Here is a 17,405-nt window from a genome sequence, read left to right on the forward strand (position 1 = left end):
ACCTTGTGGGTGTCATATTTGTGCATTTTGATCTGATTGTAACTTCTAAAGCCATCCATGAAGCTCAGCATCTCATGCCCAGCAGTGGCATCGATTAGGGTATCAATCATAGGTAGGGGATAATAGTCCTTTGAGCATGCATCATTTAGATCAGTGAAGTTGATACACATCCTCCACTTTCCATTCACTTTCTTGACAATCACATGGTTATCCAACCACTCGGGGAATTATGCTTCCTCAATAAATCTAGCTTCTAGAAGCTTCTCGACCTCATATTTGATGGCTTCCATCCAATCAAGGACGTAAGTTCTCTTCTTCTGTTTGACAGCCTTTCGAGTTGGATCGACATTTAGCTTGTGAGTTATAAGGGCGAGGTCAATCCCAGGCATGTTAGCTGCTGTCCAAGCAAATACAACACTCTTCTCTTGTAAGAACATAGTCAGCTGACCCTTCAAGGGCTTCTTCAAAGATGCTCCAACATACATGACCTTGTCCGGGCCTAAAGGATCCAAATGGATTGGGATCAAGTCCTCCGCCGGCTTCCCCCGAAGTTCTTCATTATCATGGACATCCATGTTTTCAATGGGGAGAACCGGCCCCCCAGCTCCATTGGGCCACATAACAACTTCAGGTCTTCTCCGACACCATTTTTGGTTGGGATCTTAAGTACCATATGTTAGGTCGAAGGCACGGCCTTAAATGCATGAATCTCGATTCTCCCTGTGATTGCGTTGTAGGTAGAGGCTGCCTTGACCACCTGAAAGTTTAACATCTGTGTGGCCTCTTTGGGTTATTCTCCAATAGTCACGGGAAGTTGAATTGCTCCTTCGACTTGATACTCTACTCCATTAAAATTGTAGACGAGTGCATCGGAGGGGGTCAGTTGGGAGTCAATGTACCCCAATCTTAATAACGTGTCGTGGAACAGAATGACCATTGAAGCTCCGTTGTCGACCATGACCCTTTTGACAGGACAATTCCAATTAGCGGGGTGATAACTAGAGTATCATCTTGGGGAAACTTTAAACCTTCAAGGTCAAGACCGCGGAACTCAAGCGTCATCTCAGTCTTAGCACACTTGTGGGTCTTTCCTACTATATTCATCATTTCTCTCGCATATGTTTTTTGAGAGTTCCTTATAGTCCCATCATCTGTTGGGCCTCCTCAGATCATATTAATTACCGACCCTCAGGGTTGTTGGTTACGATCTCGGTCGTTTCCCCTTCGATCGTCGTCTCTTCAATCATTATTATCTCTTTTTTGGCCTCCAACCTCTTCATCCTTAGTGAAATGTTCAAACTTTCCTCTTCTGATCAAATATTCAATCTCATCATTGAGATGTCTACAATAATCAGGATCATGATCAATATCTCTATGGAACATACAATATCAGCCCTTGTCTCTTTTCTCGTAGTCTCCCCTTAGTGGCTTCGACCATCTTAACTCTTTATCCTTCTCAATTTCCAATATGATGTGGCTTCTTGGGGCATTCATTCTTGTATACTCAACGAACCTTGGTGGTTGATTTTTCTAAGGAGTGGGTCAGAGTTTCTGCCAGTTCGAGGATATTTATCTTACCATCATACTCCTGATTTATCTTCCGCTTCTTGTTGCCCACGGGTTCATTATCCACCTCTGTCTTCTTCATACTTTCTTCCACCTTGATATACTTTTCGGCCATATCCTGGAGCTGCATCTTGCTTTCAGGAGGGCGCTTGGCAAGAGACATCTTGAAGAACTCATCCCTAGTCCCTTGTTGTAGGGCTATCATAGCTACCTTGTCATCGAGATTCGGGACCTTCAGGGCCTTCTTCGTGAATCGTTTCGGTATTCTCTAAGGGACTCATTCGCTCCTTGGACAAGACCCATGTGAGAAGTAGAACTCTTCTTGTGAACTCTGCCACCAATGAATTGCTTGATGAAGGTCTGACTCAGTTCTCTGAAGGACCCAATTGAATTGGGGGGGATGGCTATATCAATTTTGAGCCATAACTGACACTGACAGGGTTTGAGAAAAGGGTCGACACTTGATAACGTTGCTCACGGGTTGTAACAACAGGGCGCTGGAAAACATCCTGACATGATTAGCTGGTCACCAGTACCATCATATGCCTTGATGGTGGGCATCTTGAACTTCCTCTAGATTTTAGCGTTCATAATCTCTTCGGTGAATGGAGGATTTGGATTGTCGGGATCCCCTAAGGGCATCAAGTCACTCGGGTCGGCCCTTGGGACGAAAACCCTCTGTCTTGGTGTTAGACCCTCCAGGTCTATAATAAGAGGAAAGTCCCTTTTTTCTTGCTGCAGATGGGGGTCTTGGTGTCTGGTGCATCTCTAGATCACGCTTCAATCTTTGGATTTCGGCTTCATGAGCCCTGAGTCTCTCTTGTACGTCTTGGGGAATCATCCCTTGGGTGCTCCGATGCTGTTTGGATCCTTCTTGTTGGGGCTCCTTACCAGCACGCCTCCTCCTTGGAGTGGTTTCCTCATCCGATGAGTCGAAATCTCTAGCAGATTAGGGACCAGAGATTTCTCGATTCTCAGGGATGGAGACAAGCCACAAATGTATTAGGGCGTCCACCCCTGTCCTTCGCCTTGATTAGAGAGACCACTTCCTCTAACCTCTGGGTATAGAGGCATCCCATAAGGTGAGTTGGCAGTCACCAGAGTCACGACAGTTGAGTACTCATCCCCGATGTGCTGGGAGCCAAACGGCGCTTGCAGCTGTCGAGCTGGGATTCGTCTCTTGAGGAGTAAGGGGATTCTTACCTTGAGGAGCAGGGGGATTCGTCTTTTGAGGAGCATGGGGATTCGTCTCTTGAGGAGCAGGGGGATTTATCCCTTGAGGTTGGGCGTCATCAGTCTTCGCGGGAGTTGCTCCACCTTGAGTGGCTTAGGTCGAGTGTGAAGGAATCTCAACGGGGGACGAGAGTTTCCTCGTGGGGATTGCGTTGTTGATTCCACCAGTATTTTTGCTCCATGTGTTCACCACGATTATTGTTGCCTTTCCCACATACGGCGCCAAATGTTGTGAAATAAAAAGTAGGGTTCGTTAGTACTTAATAATAGAGTTTGTGTGTTTCGAATTTTAATGGCCGTTCTCGCGGTGAGAACTAGCTGTCATCGCAAAATGACTACGTATCTCTGTGTTGTAGAGAATCAAGCCAAAAACGTAGTTCTAGGTTGAGGGATAGAGCCCTTTAAATAGAGGCGAGTCTAGGGTTAGACTCGTGTTGGAAGACTTGGTGGACAAGTCTCCAACTTAAATGGTAATTAGGACTGTTAAGACAATGGATTCTAGATCCTTTCTGGTAAGAGTTAGTATCAAAATTGGACGTAATGTCTCTAGTCTTTCAGCCGTATCGGGCCTCGTCCGAGAACATCTTGTGTTCGGGGACCTTGACGACTTTTGCTCGTGGGTTTTGCGACCTCGGCTCATGGGCCTTGATGACTTGAGTCGTCATTAGTCTATAATAGGCCTTGATCAACATGATTTGCATTGAGTTTTGGACAAGATTTGCAAGTGTAATTAATGCGAAATGTAATGTGTTTTTATTCATATCAATTATCAAATCATATTATATAATTTTTTTGAATAAACGAATTCGCATTTTAAAAATTCTAGTTCAATTTTTACTTGAAAAATTATGAAAAATATTAACAAAAACATGTGTATCGCATAACATGTAAGTTAGTATACAGTAAGCTAAAGAAGCTTATTCAAATCTTTGATCCCGACGATCGATATATAAATACCGTTACATCTTGAAATAGTAGATGAAAGGCGTTGGATTAAAATAAAAAAATATTCAATATTTCCAAGATTTAAGCAGGTAACCTAAAGAAAATATAAAACTTAATGTAAAATTCTTATATGTCTTTTCTATTCCATTTCTCGATAGCTTTAATTATATATTATTTTAAAGTTATCACTAAATTAAAGATTATTTCGTAATTTTTCAGTGAAAATAAAACCGTCGAAATCTTATTTTTAAAGCTTAAAATAGAGCTAAAATAACTCAAACGAAACACAATAAATTTTTCGATAAATTTAGTCTTTTTTTTTGTTTCAACCCCAATTTGTTTATTTTTTTCTTTAATGCTTTTAAATTAATAAAATAAAATTATAAAAATTCGTTCTAATACAAATATAATTCTAACCAAAATAAGAATTAATTACAAAACCAAATAAATTCAACTTTGTTGAGATACCAGAATATTAAGTTAAAAAAGTTATTGATGAGATAAGCTTTTAGTTTTTACTAACTGGATATATAGCTTTTTAGTTTTTATAAGTGGATATAGTAATAATCTCGTTAAAATAATATTTTTCCTGGTCCCAACATAATTAACACGGTATATTTTTACTCCCAATAAAATAATTCCTCGGTTCCTACCCTATTATTTTAAAGAGGTGGTTTAAGGAAAATGTTATTTTCAGGGCTTGTTTTTTGTTTCCAAGCTAAAAATATGTAAAAAAACTGAATTACCCTTGCATTGATTTTTTTCGAAGGGTTGTTTATGTGATTTAGGAGGTAATTTTGTCTTTTCACCATATTCTTGCTCTGAAAAAAATAGCATTACATGGGGTTTAACTGTACTAGCTTAAATCCCGTGTGATGTACGAGTTTCGGTTAATATTTAAAATTTTTATTTATCAAGTCAGATTATAGTTTTAAAATATTTATATAAATATATAATAATTATAAATTTATAATAAAAATAATAGGATAATCTGTTGTCGAAATTTAGTAGAATAAGTATACTATATTTAGTAGTTTAGCGGATATTTAATACTATTTATTTATTTTTTAATAATAGGATAATTTGTGATTGTAGCTTAATATTATAAGTAAACTACGTGCGTATTATTTTAATAATTTAATAATTTAGCGGATATATAACACTGTTAAACTATTTATTCCGTATAGTACAGTATATTATAGATTCTGGAGGTACGTTATGAAAAGTGTGTATCTCGTCTTGGACTGGACTGTGAGTAATTGAGTATCAGGCCGAATGCTTATTTTAGTATCCAGATTTATTTTCGTCCAAATATTTTCTTTTAAGTTAAGAAACTCTAATATATCTTCACTTTTACAAACATAAAAGTTTTTACTCAACTTTTTGCGTATTAAATACTACTTATAATTATGCACTTCTTCAATTCACATGAAATTCTTTGTTTTGTTAAACTAATTAATCATGAAATATAGCAGGGCTACAAAATAAATTTTCAAAATAGTTATAAAATAGCGTGTGTCCGATTTTTATTATTAGTTAAATATAAACGGACCTCATATTCACACTAAATAACAACAATTAAATTATTCAATATTGTCATCTTTATTTTTTAACATTTTTTTGTAATTGTTTTTATGGATAGTGCTATATACAGTATATGCACAAAACTGGGTACACAAAAAACTTATAAAAATGATGTGATACATAATGTGTTTTTTTAATTGGGTTGTTAATATGAATGCAGAAATCCATTTCAATCAATACTTAGCATGTGTACATTTTCTAAAAAACAAATTTACCTCTAACATTACTCTTACGCGTAATCAATAGTAAATTTTAGAAGGTTTAGTTCACGCTTTGAGATTTGAGAATAAGAAATTGCATTGCTTCTTACGGAGAGTAGCCCAAAAAAATGGTAAAATAAGCCGCACCACAGCTTACATATAGCCACTCCCATGCAAATGGTCTATAATATATTAGACCGAAATAGGATCTAAAAGGATGGAGGTTATCATTTCTTTCGTCGCAGTTGATGAATGCGTGTATCCATCATATCCATCGTAAAGAAGATTAATCATACGTGCCAAATTAAAAACTCTTGTGAGCAATGGCACTGGAGCTGCTGTTGGATGCAGGCATTCCTGATTCATATCCTTCCACGCATTTGTAATGCGTTTCTGTAGTGCATTATAAGCAATATCTTTCTCGACGCCGTATTGTTTCATGAAACACTCGACAGCTGAAGGTATGTGTGCTCTCTGCCTCTCGAACTGCAAATACAATTACAACCATTAATATAAAGTTGCACGCACACAATCGAACTCTCTTGACCTCCGCAGTGGGTAAGAGCACAACCACTGCACCAACCCATTGTTGAGAAGAACAAAGTTATTGTTTTGTTGGGTGCACATAACCCATAAGTCCTTGAGAAGCATTAACTTGTAAATCTAACCTCATGCCCTACAATGTCGTCGGAGAGTCTGCAAATAACAGATGAAGCTTTAAGGATGAAGGGATCTTTCGAGATCCAATCAAATGAGTCTCTAGTTGCCACATCACCCATCAACACGAAACTTGAGACTGATAACGTTTCGAATCCCGCAGTAACAAGTGCAACACTCATGTACTCTTCAAATGCCGGAAAGTAATTGACTTGACACCATTCAGCTTCTTGGAGATACGCTTTTGCTAACCTTTTGCACTGAAAATAGAATAATAAGTCTTCAAAATTCAAAAAGTATGTATCATGAAATTAATAGAGTGCTAAGTTGCCCGATTTAGGATACTTTACAGCATATTTTGCATAATCAATGACATATGTTGGCCTTCCAGCCTTCGCAATCTCTTCTTTTGCTTCAGCAAAAACATCCAGTATAGGTTGATAACAGTATCTCATGTACTCCGGCAGCTGATCTAAGCTACTGATATCCCATCTATAGAACACAAACTTATGATTATCTCATAGACGATCATAAATGTAAAGAAGTTTTACGACATAACAGTTGCAATGAAATTTACGGAAAAGTAAAAATATTTTTGTAACAAAATCTCGGGTTAGCGAGAATCGAACCCCTGAGACAACAAGAGATAAGCCCTTAACCACTTGAGTTATCTAATCGCGCTCACGGAAAAGTTAATTAAGATTCTATAAATACTAAAAACTTGTTTTTCCATCTGGCTCTAATTTAATTTTTCTTTAATTAAATGTCATAATTCATTCACACACAAGTCGAGAGTATTTCCGGAAACAACTTCTTCATTGTCTTGGACGAGGATATGGTTGCATACATCATACCCTTCCCACCCTGTGATAAACGGGATATATCGGGCATGATTATCTATCTGTTAGGTACTCAAATTGTCCTTACTTTTCGATTGCATCAGTGAACAGCAGAAGTTCTTCAATGGTTCCACGGACATCATATATGTCATCAACTACAGATGTTAAAGAAATTACTTTGGTTAGAAATATTCGGGATGTGGCATAACGCGGCTCAAAATACACCCCGGATGTCCAGAAGTAGCATTCCACCACTCTATCTCTTGCGAATGAAAGTTTATGTGCAAAATCTAAATCCTTCCACCACCTGAAAATTCAATTCTCTCCGATAAATATTAGTATTTATTATATTCCTTGTACGGAATACTGTACCTAAGCTTTTGGTTTTATGTTATTCATATAGTACCTTGTAATATGACCTAGCTCCTTTTGATGCAACTTCTGCAGCAGGTTGAAATCACGTTTTGCCAAATCTAGCAGCACTTGATTATGCCTCTCGAATTTGTGGTAGATTGAAATGTAATGGCTTGCCACAAGCCTATTTAAACTTTTCCGAAGGGGATACTTTAGTGCATAACCAACAAGATCTGCAAATGGACTCTGTAAGTTGGAGTCCATCTGTTGCTTAAGGTGAAAGGTTGTAAATTCTAGAGCATCATCTAGTACATTTTCTCCATGCACTCCAAGATGCGCAGCTTCAAACAAGCTTAGCATTCCTTTCACGTCCTCTGTCAAGTTTTGTTTGAACTTTCCGTTGCTGGACTTAAATTTGTAGAATACATCTGGGTAAACGCACACATAGATGTAAGTGCTCACACTTAAAGATTTTTGCATCTCAGAAATTTTCCTGGATGCACCTTTTTGTCAAGTTTGATATGTTTGGGAACGATATTGCCATCGCTAAAATGTTTTATCTGATGTAGAAATTTAATTTGGCATCCTACTCTCAAATTATCGAGTTACATGTTAATTAGCATGTAGTTATGCACTTCTAATATTCTGAAACTAGATCATGCTATTGACATACCAGAAGAAACATTATGTCCTTGCTGTCTAAGTAACCGAAAACAGAGAGCAACATCATGTAGGTCATCATCAGTTTTGTTGCCATAACATTCATGAAAGCTATCCTTTACGTGCTGTAATAACGTTTCAATCTCGGCTTCAAAGTGGTAAGACAACCCCAGCCTTTGAATATCGTCAATTAAGCTAATTAACTCTTGTTGAGATCTGTCCCCTGCAATTAGCATCTTCTTCACTTCTTGCTTTAGCAGCCGGTGGTGTTCTTCCTCTTTGTGATCAAGATCAGTTTTCTAAGGAAATATACAAGTTGTTAGTACACTAGGAGTACGTAAATAATGTATGATGCTGCATGCAAATAAACATATATAGAAATTAAGCAAATATACCACGACAGACGCATCACTGTATGCAAGGAATTTGTCTCCCCAGATGCTAGGATGATAAGATGCTGATTTTTGAGTGATTCCAGCCACAACATTAGGAGGAGAACCAGAAGTAGAGTGGACATACAGAGCCATTGCTAGTTGCAGGATGATAAAATTGAACAGAACGAGAGAGTATGATTTTTACTGGATTCTCCAATGCATTTGGAACCAGGTATTTGTAGTGAACATGAACAGCTTACAATTTTTGACATTAGGGAGAGGTGCACCTTATAAACATGGTGCATCTGATAAACCGAGGAAGCATGGCCTCTGTACTTACCCATCATACGTTGTACCAGCCTCAAGTTTGTGGAACACACCACATTTGTGGAGTCCGTTGGATCCTCAAGTTCCAAATTGCAAGCCTGGCCGTAATTATTGGATTAAATAGTCAGAATCATCATCATCGGTCAAATGTTTAATCCAAGATTGTGAACTATCAATGTTAAACTTATCACAAACGATTATATTTTCTGAAGTAGACAACAATTACTTCACCTAATCACTTAATTTACATTTTAAAGAATCAAGTTGTCTAATTATATCAGGGAATACATATGTAGCATTAGCAAACTCCTGAAGCTAGAGGCGTTTTAGAAGTTACAAATGGATAGCCAAATTCATTTGTAGTGTTTATTAGCGGCTTACATTTTTTCACATTCAGCAGGGGTGCGTAAATGTTATGGTAGCAACCTTAATTAACACTTGTTTTTACCAAAATTTGTGGGTTAAAAGCTAAGTCTATTATGATTTATTGTTTAAGTAATTAAAGCAAGAAAATAAGAATAAGAATAATAAAAACAACCGACACAAGCAAATGGCGACGCGGAAAACTCCCGTGAAAGGGTAAAAACCGCGGGTGGGACGTTACCCAACCGAAATGATTTCACTATAATGATGTTAAGATGATTACAAGTGATTACAATCACTGAGATAATAATAAAATGTGGCTGAAAACTCCTTCTCCGAATATGCAGTCTGGACGTGTCGAGTGTGCATCTGGACGTGTCAAGTGCGCCATCTGTACTCGTCGACTGTGTAGTCTAGCCGTCGGCTGAGGAGAAAATTATCTATATGATGTATTATTGTATATATATGTAGAGGCTGAGTATTGGAAGCGTTGTAGTTTATATATGTATTATAGGACTGTGTGTTGCAGATAATATATGAATTATAACTAATAATATATATGATTCATTGGATATGTGAGTAATGAAGTGAATGAGTGTAGATGATAAAGTATATGTGAATGTAAATTTGTTAATCAATCATTATCAAGTGATATTACGTATACATAGGTAGTAGTGAGAGTAGTAGTGTTTTTGTGTAAGTAGAAGTATATATGTTATGGATATAAGTAGATAAAGTATGGAGTTTTTATATATAATGTGTGGGTATTGAAGAGAGTGGGTGCAGGAGATGAAGTAGAGTTCTCATTCAAGTAGAATTGTGTAAGTGTGTGTATATGTAGATAATGATTATCCTCCTCTTTTATCTTGTTTAACCACCCTCATATAGCTCCCATGGTTGCTACAATTCGGCCACCTCCTTGTTGCATGTTGCTGGAAAATAGGAGATATAGTTTAACCTCCCTCCTACTTTTAAGGGCTTTTATTTGACTTAGTTTAGCTGCTGTTCCGTTTCCCTCCAACTGCCCTGCTCCCGTCGTGTCGACTGCAGTTGATGTCGACTGTTCTCGTCGGTTCCTTTTGTGTCAGCAGAAACTCGTTATGATGCAGTCGTCATGTTCAGTAATCTTCATGTCCTGACAGGTGAAAATCCGGCCACAACAATTGCCCCTAATTTTATGGGGAGTACTCAACACCCAATGAAATTATCTTCATTGCATGTTCATTTGAATTCTGATTTTCATAACATCATCTTCAAAGGATATTTCACTCTCAAACATACTTTAGTGGATTTGAATTCAGATTTACTCCTTGTCTTACCGGAACGTGAAATACTGCATATCAAGTTGTTGTGAGGTTGACGCGTACAACTACCGTAATTGTTGACTCATAGAGAAATGATGTATTAACTTCTTTGGAGTAGTCTTGTTTTGAAGATCTGATTTGATAGTCCATCTATTCGTCTTATGGCTTAAGTTGTATGTGCATTTTCTCTATCTATCTTGTAATGCCTTGATCTTCTTAGGTCGTGCAGTTGCTGTCTTGATGTACCTTCGTATTGACTTTTTATTCTGATGAAGCAATCAAATCTTTGTGAGTAGACTTGCAGGTAGATGTGCTTGTTGTTATTTAGTTCATCGTAGACAACTTATCCCTCCATTGTACATGTCTCGCCATGAATTGAACATTCTCAGTTGTTTGGAGTTACAGAAAGTTGCATCCAAGTTGTTTTCATATTCCGATGTTTGTAAAATCACCATATGTGTTTACTCTTTCTCGTTTGTCACAAACTGTTAGACGTTTTACTTGTTGCCTCACTTTTGTAGTTTTCATGATATTGATGATTAATAGTACTCATTTTTGTCTTATATGTGTATGTTGTTCATGATACTTTACTTGCTCTCCATGTTCATTATTCTCGTTTGAAGGAAGCCGTTGCTCTTAGGGTGTGGAGAAAGTGCGAAACATATAACAATAGTCCTACATGAAGTGTACTTGATATGAAAGTACAAAAGTCAGAGAAGAAGCTAACCTGATGTCACTATTGTTGCAACTTAAAGAAGCCAACTGTGCTGAGAAGATTCGTGTAATACCAAAGTAGGTTGCTTCAATTTTGAAGATATACAGGGGAATGGAGGTCCTGGGATATTGCTGAAACAGTGAAGATCTATAATGAGTCTTTCCCAGATGATGCTTTTAGTATGGATGGATTTGGTGGTAACGATGATGGTGATGAAGCAAAGTCTTCACGAGATGATGTTCCTGAAGACAAGTGATTTAGTCTTCTTATCGTATCTTTTTGCTTAAGTATTCCAGACTCATTTTCTGTCTAAATTTTGAACTTAGTTCCTCGTCGTGGTTTTTGTGATACTTTAGTCCCTGTTTCGCTTTCAAGCGGGGTATCTTAGCTTTTATTTTCTTCAAGTCGAACTTTTATGGTAAAATTAAGTTGTTTTCGCTTGCAACATACTTTGCTGGCAATTCCTTAAGTATAGCACCTTAGCTAATGAATTCATGTTGTTCCAAAAAATGATATGTTGCTGCTAATGTTCTCTAAATGCTTTGAACGTCATACAATGTGTATCCATATGTTCGTTTTTAGCAAAGTACAAGGTTTGGACTTCTAGTAGAATACGTCATTATTCTGTCATCTTTCGTTATTACGTTGTCATCTTATGTTGATATTCCGTTGTCTTACGTCATTATTTCGTTGTTTTTCGTTAATATATCGTTATCTTTCGTTGACATTTCATTGTCTTTCGTTAATATTTCGTTGTCTTTCGTTAATTTTTCATTGTCTTTCGTTATATTTCGTTGTCTTTCGTTAATATTTCGTTGTCTTTCGTTAATATTTCGTTGTCTTACGTTGGTGCATGCACTCGTAAAGTGGCTAAGAGGCCTTTCCCTCTTGAAGCTCACCTATTATTCGTAGTTTTTATGTTAGAATTCGGGATACCATGTCCCTCGTTCTATTATATGTAGGTAAGGGTTTGCCCCTGTCGATATATCGTAGTAGGATGATCAGTCCTCTCAAAGTAGTAGAGTTAGGATACTATGCCCCTCATCTACTGTGTGGGGTATTTTTCCGTGCGTCATACTCGTTATGTATTTGTATCATATATGATATGTAATGCAAATAAATTAACTAAATGCAAGACGTAAATAACACACTTTAGGTCTAGCATTTTTATAAAGACATTGCGAATAAAGCATTATAGATAAGCATATATGACATATGTTGTTTTAAACATGTATAATCAAATAATCTTTCACATAAAACATTTAGGTTGCAAAGAAGATATCATGTATTATCGAAGGAAAACACGTTGCATACTTTTTGAAATAAATAACAAAGAGGAAAGTAGTTCATAGAGGAACACACCGTAATAGAGAAATTGCACAAGGACGTTACATATGATAAGCCTTTAACTGGATTACGTTCCAACTTTCGGGAACTCGTTTGGAGATGTCTCAAAGATGTTAGCTCAAAATCTTCTGTGATGTGTTCGATATGTTCAGACATTTTTCAGAGTTCATGCCATCATTCATATTTATGCATCCTTCTGTGATATGGTTGTTGCCTTCTTTTTGTACACAGGTTGTAGACGAATCAGGTGAAACCAGTAGATGCTTCCAGAAGTGTCAACAATTCGTGCTCAGGTGTTGTATTGTCCATCGTGTGAATATGTTGATCTGCCAATAAGCTAGTGAGTTTTTACTCTATCTCTATATATGTATGCCTTGTCAATATGTGAACATGTCGTGCGCCTTAGCATAAAATTGACGTATTTTCCTCCTCGTTTGCCTCGACTTTGTAGTCTCTTTAATTTCGTGTTGTCGATTTCATACCAAAGTGATAACCATTGTTAGAATCTTCATTTCTATGTTATTCAAGCCTGATTTGTATCATGAATTTAGGGTGTATGTCATTCACTGTCTTGCAGTGTTACTTTATCGATTCATCGTTGAGGTGTGAATCTTTTGTTGGTCTTCATTCAAATGCCTCTATGGTCGTGGTCGTGTCACAATTGTGTATGGTCATCTTCTCATTGTTGAATCCGCACGAGTACTTTTGTAGATGTTCTCTAAAATATTGGACAATGTGATACAAATCGCCTGTCGCCTTCTCAAACTGTCAACTACTTGCATACTACATACTGAAAGCGTCGATCATAACAGATCATAACAATGTCGGTGTTATCTCTTTTAAGGACTTTAGAGCATCATAAATCATTTGAATCATATTTCATGTCTCTTGTAGTTCTTGTTCTTAAAGTCACGACATATAGAGTATGCTTTGGTGTCCCCTTGTGGCGATTTTAAGACAAGTCCCAATCATGTCCATTGACATTTGGAGCTGTCATGTATTGCTTCACTTTTCCGTTCAGTTATGTCAAAAGACTTGGATTGAAATCAACCACAAAATCACTAGGGCTTGTGAGATCATAGTCGACAAGTATGCCTTTAATTGTGAAGGCTTCTTCATGTTACTCCATTCAATAGAATCTTTTATTTCGTTGTAGTATGTCGTGGAACATTCTACACTTATCTAATGAATATGAAATGAACTTTTTCCAAGAAGTTAGTCATCATGTCAATATTTGGACGTATTTGAATGATGTTGGACATGTCAACTCCAAAGCTCTAGTCAAGTGTTTGACATGATCAACAGTGTTCCTAGAGTTCATATCTTTATTAACACAATAAATCGTCAAAATTATCTGTATGCACTATTTAGCTTAGATGGCATGGCCAAGTAAACATGAACATTTTTATTTGTTATACTTGAAGACTTCTTTTAGTGTGAATATGAGGGTAGTCGTTTAGAAGATGACGTTTCCCTCTTGTTGTACTCGTCCTCACAACTTGACATGTTCTCTGTCACGTAGCCCTTCTTGACGAGGACTTGCATTTCTCTCCTCAATGTTGCGCATTCATGTGTCTTGTGTTCATACATATTCATCATGAAGATAAAAGTGTAGCTCTAATTTTAGGTTGGCTCGTGGGTTGTCACTCTTAGATGACCTCGTACACATCCAACTTTGTATATAGACATATCATGAAGAATTTATTATAAAACAAGTTTATGTTCACAAGCATATTACTCGTGACAAAAATATCATGTCTTGATCGTAAAACAAGTACATTTCGGTATGACATAACAAAGATAACGAAAATAAGAATAAAAATAATATACGAACATGAAATATGTTCAATCATAATTTACTTTGATTTGTTAAGTACAAACTAACTTACGTCTGGACATAAGGTATTGATTGATTAATACGACAACATTCAATAGCTATTACGTAATGACAAGAAATTGTGATCGTATGATGTAGACATGACGGTAGAACAACTACTTATAAATATAAGGTGAAATTGATGCATATTAGATACAAATATTTATGTCACATTATGTCATGAATATTTAAAAGCCTAATACAAGGTTGCACAGTTTAACGGGAAAAATAACACGAATCAACATGGCATCATGATATGTAAACATCGTGCATGAATGAAATATTTGAAATATAAGTATGTATACGATATCATGTCAAAGGAAAGTAACAAATTCTTCACTCTATACGAGTGACACATGAATCAATGTATCATGGCAATACGTCAACCAAACATCTAACGAAGTTCTTAAAGGAAATAACATGATGACATTATAGACATCAAATGTATTATATTTAATTCAACGTAAAAGATAGTAATTAAAAGCCAAGTATTGAAGACAACTAGCATGATGTTCTAATGATTTATTCAAAAGTAACTAAGAATAAAAAATAAATGACATAGAAGTATGAAAACAGATTACTTGTAGTATGTTTTCCAATTGAGAAAAGTCTGATTCTTTGGAACATGTTTGTTGTCAATTATGGACAACTTGTAGGCCTCTCATCCAGTGACATTCATCGATCAAAATGAGTAAGATGCCATAATTTTCTTAAATGTGTCCAATTTTAAATCTCCAGGAGTTTTCTCATTGTAGGTCCAATTTGAGCTTTAAACATCTTGTTGACAAGACGTTTAAATCTCGCATCGAAACTCGTTAGGCCAAATGACATGGCCAAGTAGCAATAAATGCCCCTATCCGTTATGAAAGTTTTCGTCTCTTCATCTGGATTATGAACTTGAATCTAGTTATAACCATTTTTGCATCCAGAAAATGTCAAGAGTTGGTATCCAGCCGTCGTGTCGATCATCATGTCAAGAGTTCATGTATGGCTGTCGTGTCGATCATCATGTCAAGAGTTCATGTCCAGCTGTCATGTTGGTAATAATGTCAAGTATGTGTGATATATATCTTCATTTACTAATTAATCTATGTCCAATTCCTATTTGATATGTGCATCATTTGACTTATCATTAAACTTGTGTGTTATCACGTCAGGGTTGGTACCTTTCATGTCGTCATGTTATCAAGCGAAGGCGTCTATTAGTTTCGTCAGAAAATCAATCAAGTTGAACTCTATCTTTGGCGTCACGTCGTATCCAATAACAACATTCATGTCCCCTATCATCAAACTGACATTAACCAAGTTTTTTAGAATCGTCACGACAACTAGTGGGTGTTCTGGCTCTTGTCATCATATTTTTTGTTTCCTTTTATGTAAATATAGTATTCGACTCAGGTTAGAGCCGTTGGACACCTCCATAAATGTCACCAACTTACATTAAGTCATCGTATTGATCTTCATGTCAGTATGTAATTCTGTCAAACTGATGATGTCGGACACCATCTTTAGGTGTACATCATGTCGGTATCTGGACATGTCATCAAAATATGTATGTCTTTATATAAATTGATGTTGTCCTCTTATTCTTCCTCCATAGAGTAGCCTCACACTCATACTTAAGAAAGATAACAGCCTCTCGAGTCGTGTGTTGTCAACTTTCTAGTAGAATGATGGTAATTTTCAGAATTTTCATGTCCGCCTTCTTCAAATCTGATTTGCACCATAGCTTTGACATGTTATTTTCTTTTCATACTTCCATCTTAGGGTTCTCAAGGAGAATGATAAGAGTTTCCTCCACACGTCATTGTTTTTCGTCATCGTAGATGTCGTCCACGTCTAGTCGGCGTGCCACACTTTGTATTGTCCACCTTTGTTTTTATGATTTTATGGAGCCAAGATTCGTCTTGAGTGCCTCCTTTTCTGAATGAAACATTCATGTTATATTGAAGCCTTTTTTTAAGGAATGGAACCATGTCTTTGTTTGTATCCACGTCATCACGTTGATTTTTCGTCGTACCTTAATGTGTAGAATTGTCATCCATGTTGAAAATCATATAGACTCTTAGCTAATTTCCCACAGACGGCGCCAATTGTTTTTACCAAAATTTGTGGGTTAAAAGCTAAGTCTATTATGATTTATTGTTTAAGTAATTAAAGTAAGAAAGTAAGAATAAGAATAATAAAAGTAACCGACACAAGCAAATGGTGACGCGGAAAACCACCGTGAAAGGGTAAAAACCACGGGTGGGATGTTACCCAACCGAAATGATTCCACTATAATGATGTTAAGATGATTACAAGTGATAACAATCAGTGAGATAATAATAAAATGTGGCTGAAAACTCCTTCTCCGAATATGCAGTCTGGACGTGTCGAGTGATCATCTGGACGTGTCGAGTGCGCCATCTGTACTCGTCGACTGTGTAGTCTAGTCGTCGGCTGAGGAGAAAATTATCTATATGGTGTATTATTATATATATATATATGTAGAGGCTGAGTATTAGAAGCGTTGTAGTTTATATATGTATTATAGGACTGTGTGTTGCAGATAATAAATGAATTATAACTAATAATATATATGATTAATTAAATATGTGAGTAATGAAGTGAATGAGTGTACATGATAAAGTATATGTGAATGTAAATTGGCTAATCAATCATTATCAAGTGATATTACGTATACATAGGTAGTAGTGAGAGTAGTAGTGTTTTTGTGTAAGTAGAAGTATATATGTTATGGATATAAGTAGATAAAGTATGGAGTTTTTATATATAATGTGTGGGTATTGAAGAGAGTGGGTGTAGGAGATGAAGTAGAGTTCTCATTCAAGTAGAATTGTGTAAGTGTGTGTATATGTAGATAATGATTATCCTCCTCTTTTATCTTGTTTAACCACCCTCATATAGCTCTCATGGTTGCTACAATTCGGCCACCTCCTTGCTGCATGTTGCTGGAAAATAGGAGATATAGTTTAACCTCCCTCTTACTTTTAAGGGCTGTTATTTGACTTAGTTTAACTGTTGTTCCGTTCCCGTCCAACTGCCCTGCTCCCGTCGT

The 17,405-nt window shown here is 36.7% G+C and overlaps 1 protein-coding gene across 1 annotated transcript; it reads right to left on the bottom strand.

The window, feature by feature from the left end:
* Positions 1-5,607: 5,607 nt before the first annotated feature.
* Positions 5,608-8,621, bottom strand: LOC141708767 (sesquiterpene synthase 2-like). Its single transcript, XM_074512542.1, has 7 exons — positions 8,434-8,621; positions 8,052-8,337; positions 7,431-7,806; positions 7,113-7,331; positions 6,536-6,677; positions 6,197-6,445; positions 5,608-6,014 (listed from the first exon to the last, which is right to left on the bottom strand). Exons 1-7 carry the CDS (start codon positions 8,563-8,565, stop codon positions 5,721-5,723), a joined length of 1,698 nt encoding a protein of 565 aa, XP_074368643.1. The 5' UTR covers positions 8,566-8,621; the 3' UTR covers positions 5,608-5,720.
* Between the last annotated feature and the right edge of the window lie 8,784 nt (positions 8,622-17,405).

This window comes from Apium graveolens, chromosome 2, assembly GCF_009905375.1.
Source record: "Apium graveolens cultivar Ventura chromosome 2, ASM990537v1, whole genome shotgun sequence".
NCBI classification, from domain to species: domain Eukaryota; kingdom Viridiplantae; phylum Streptophyta; class Magnoliopsida; order Apiales; family Apiaceae; genus Apium; species Apium graveolens.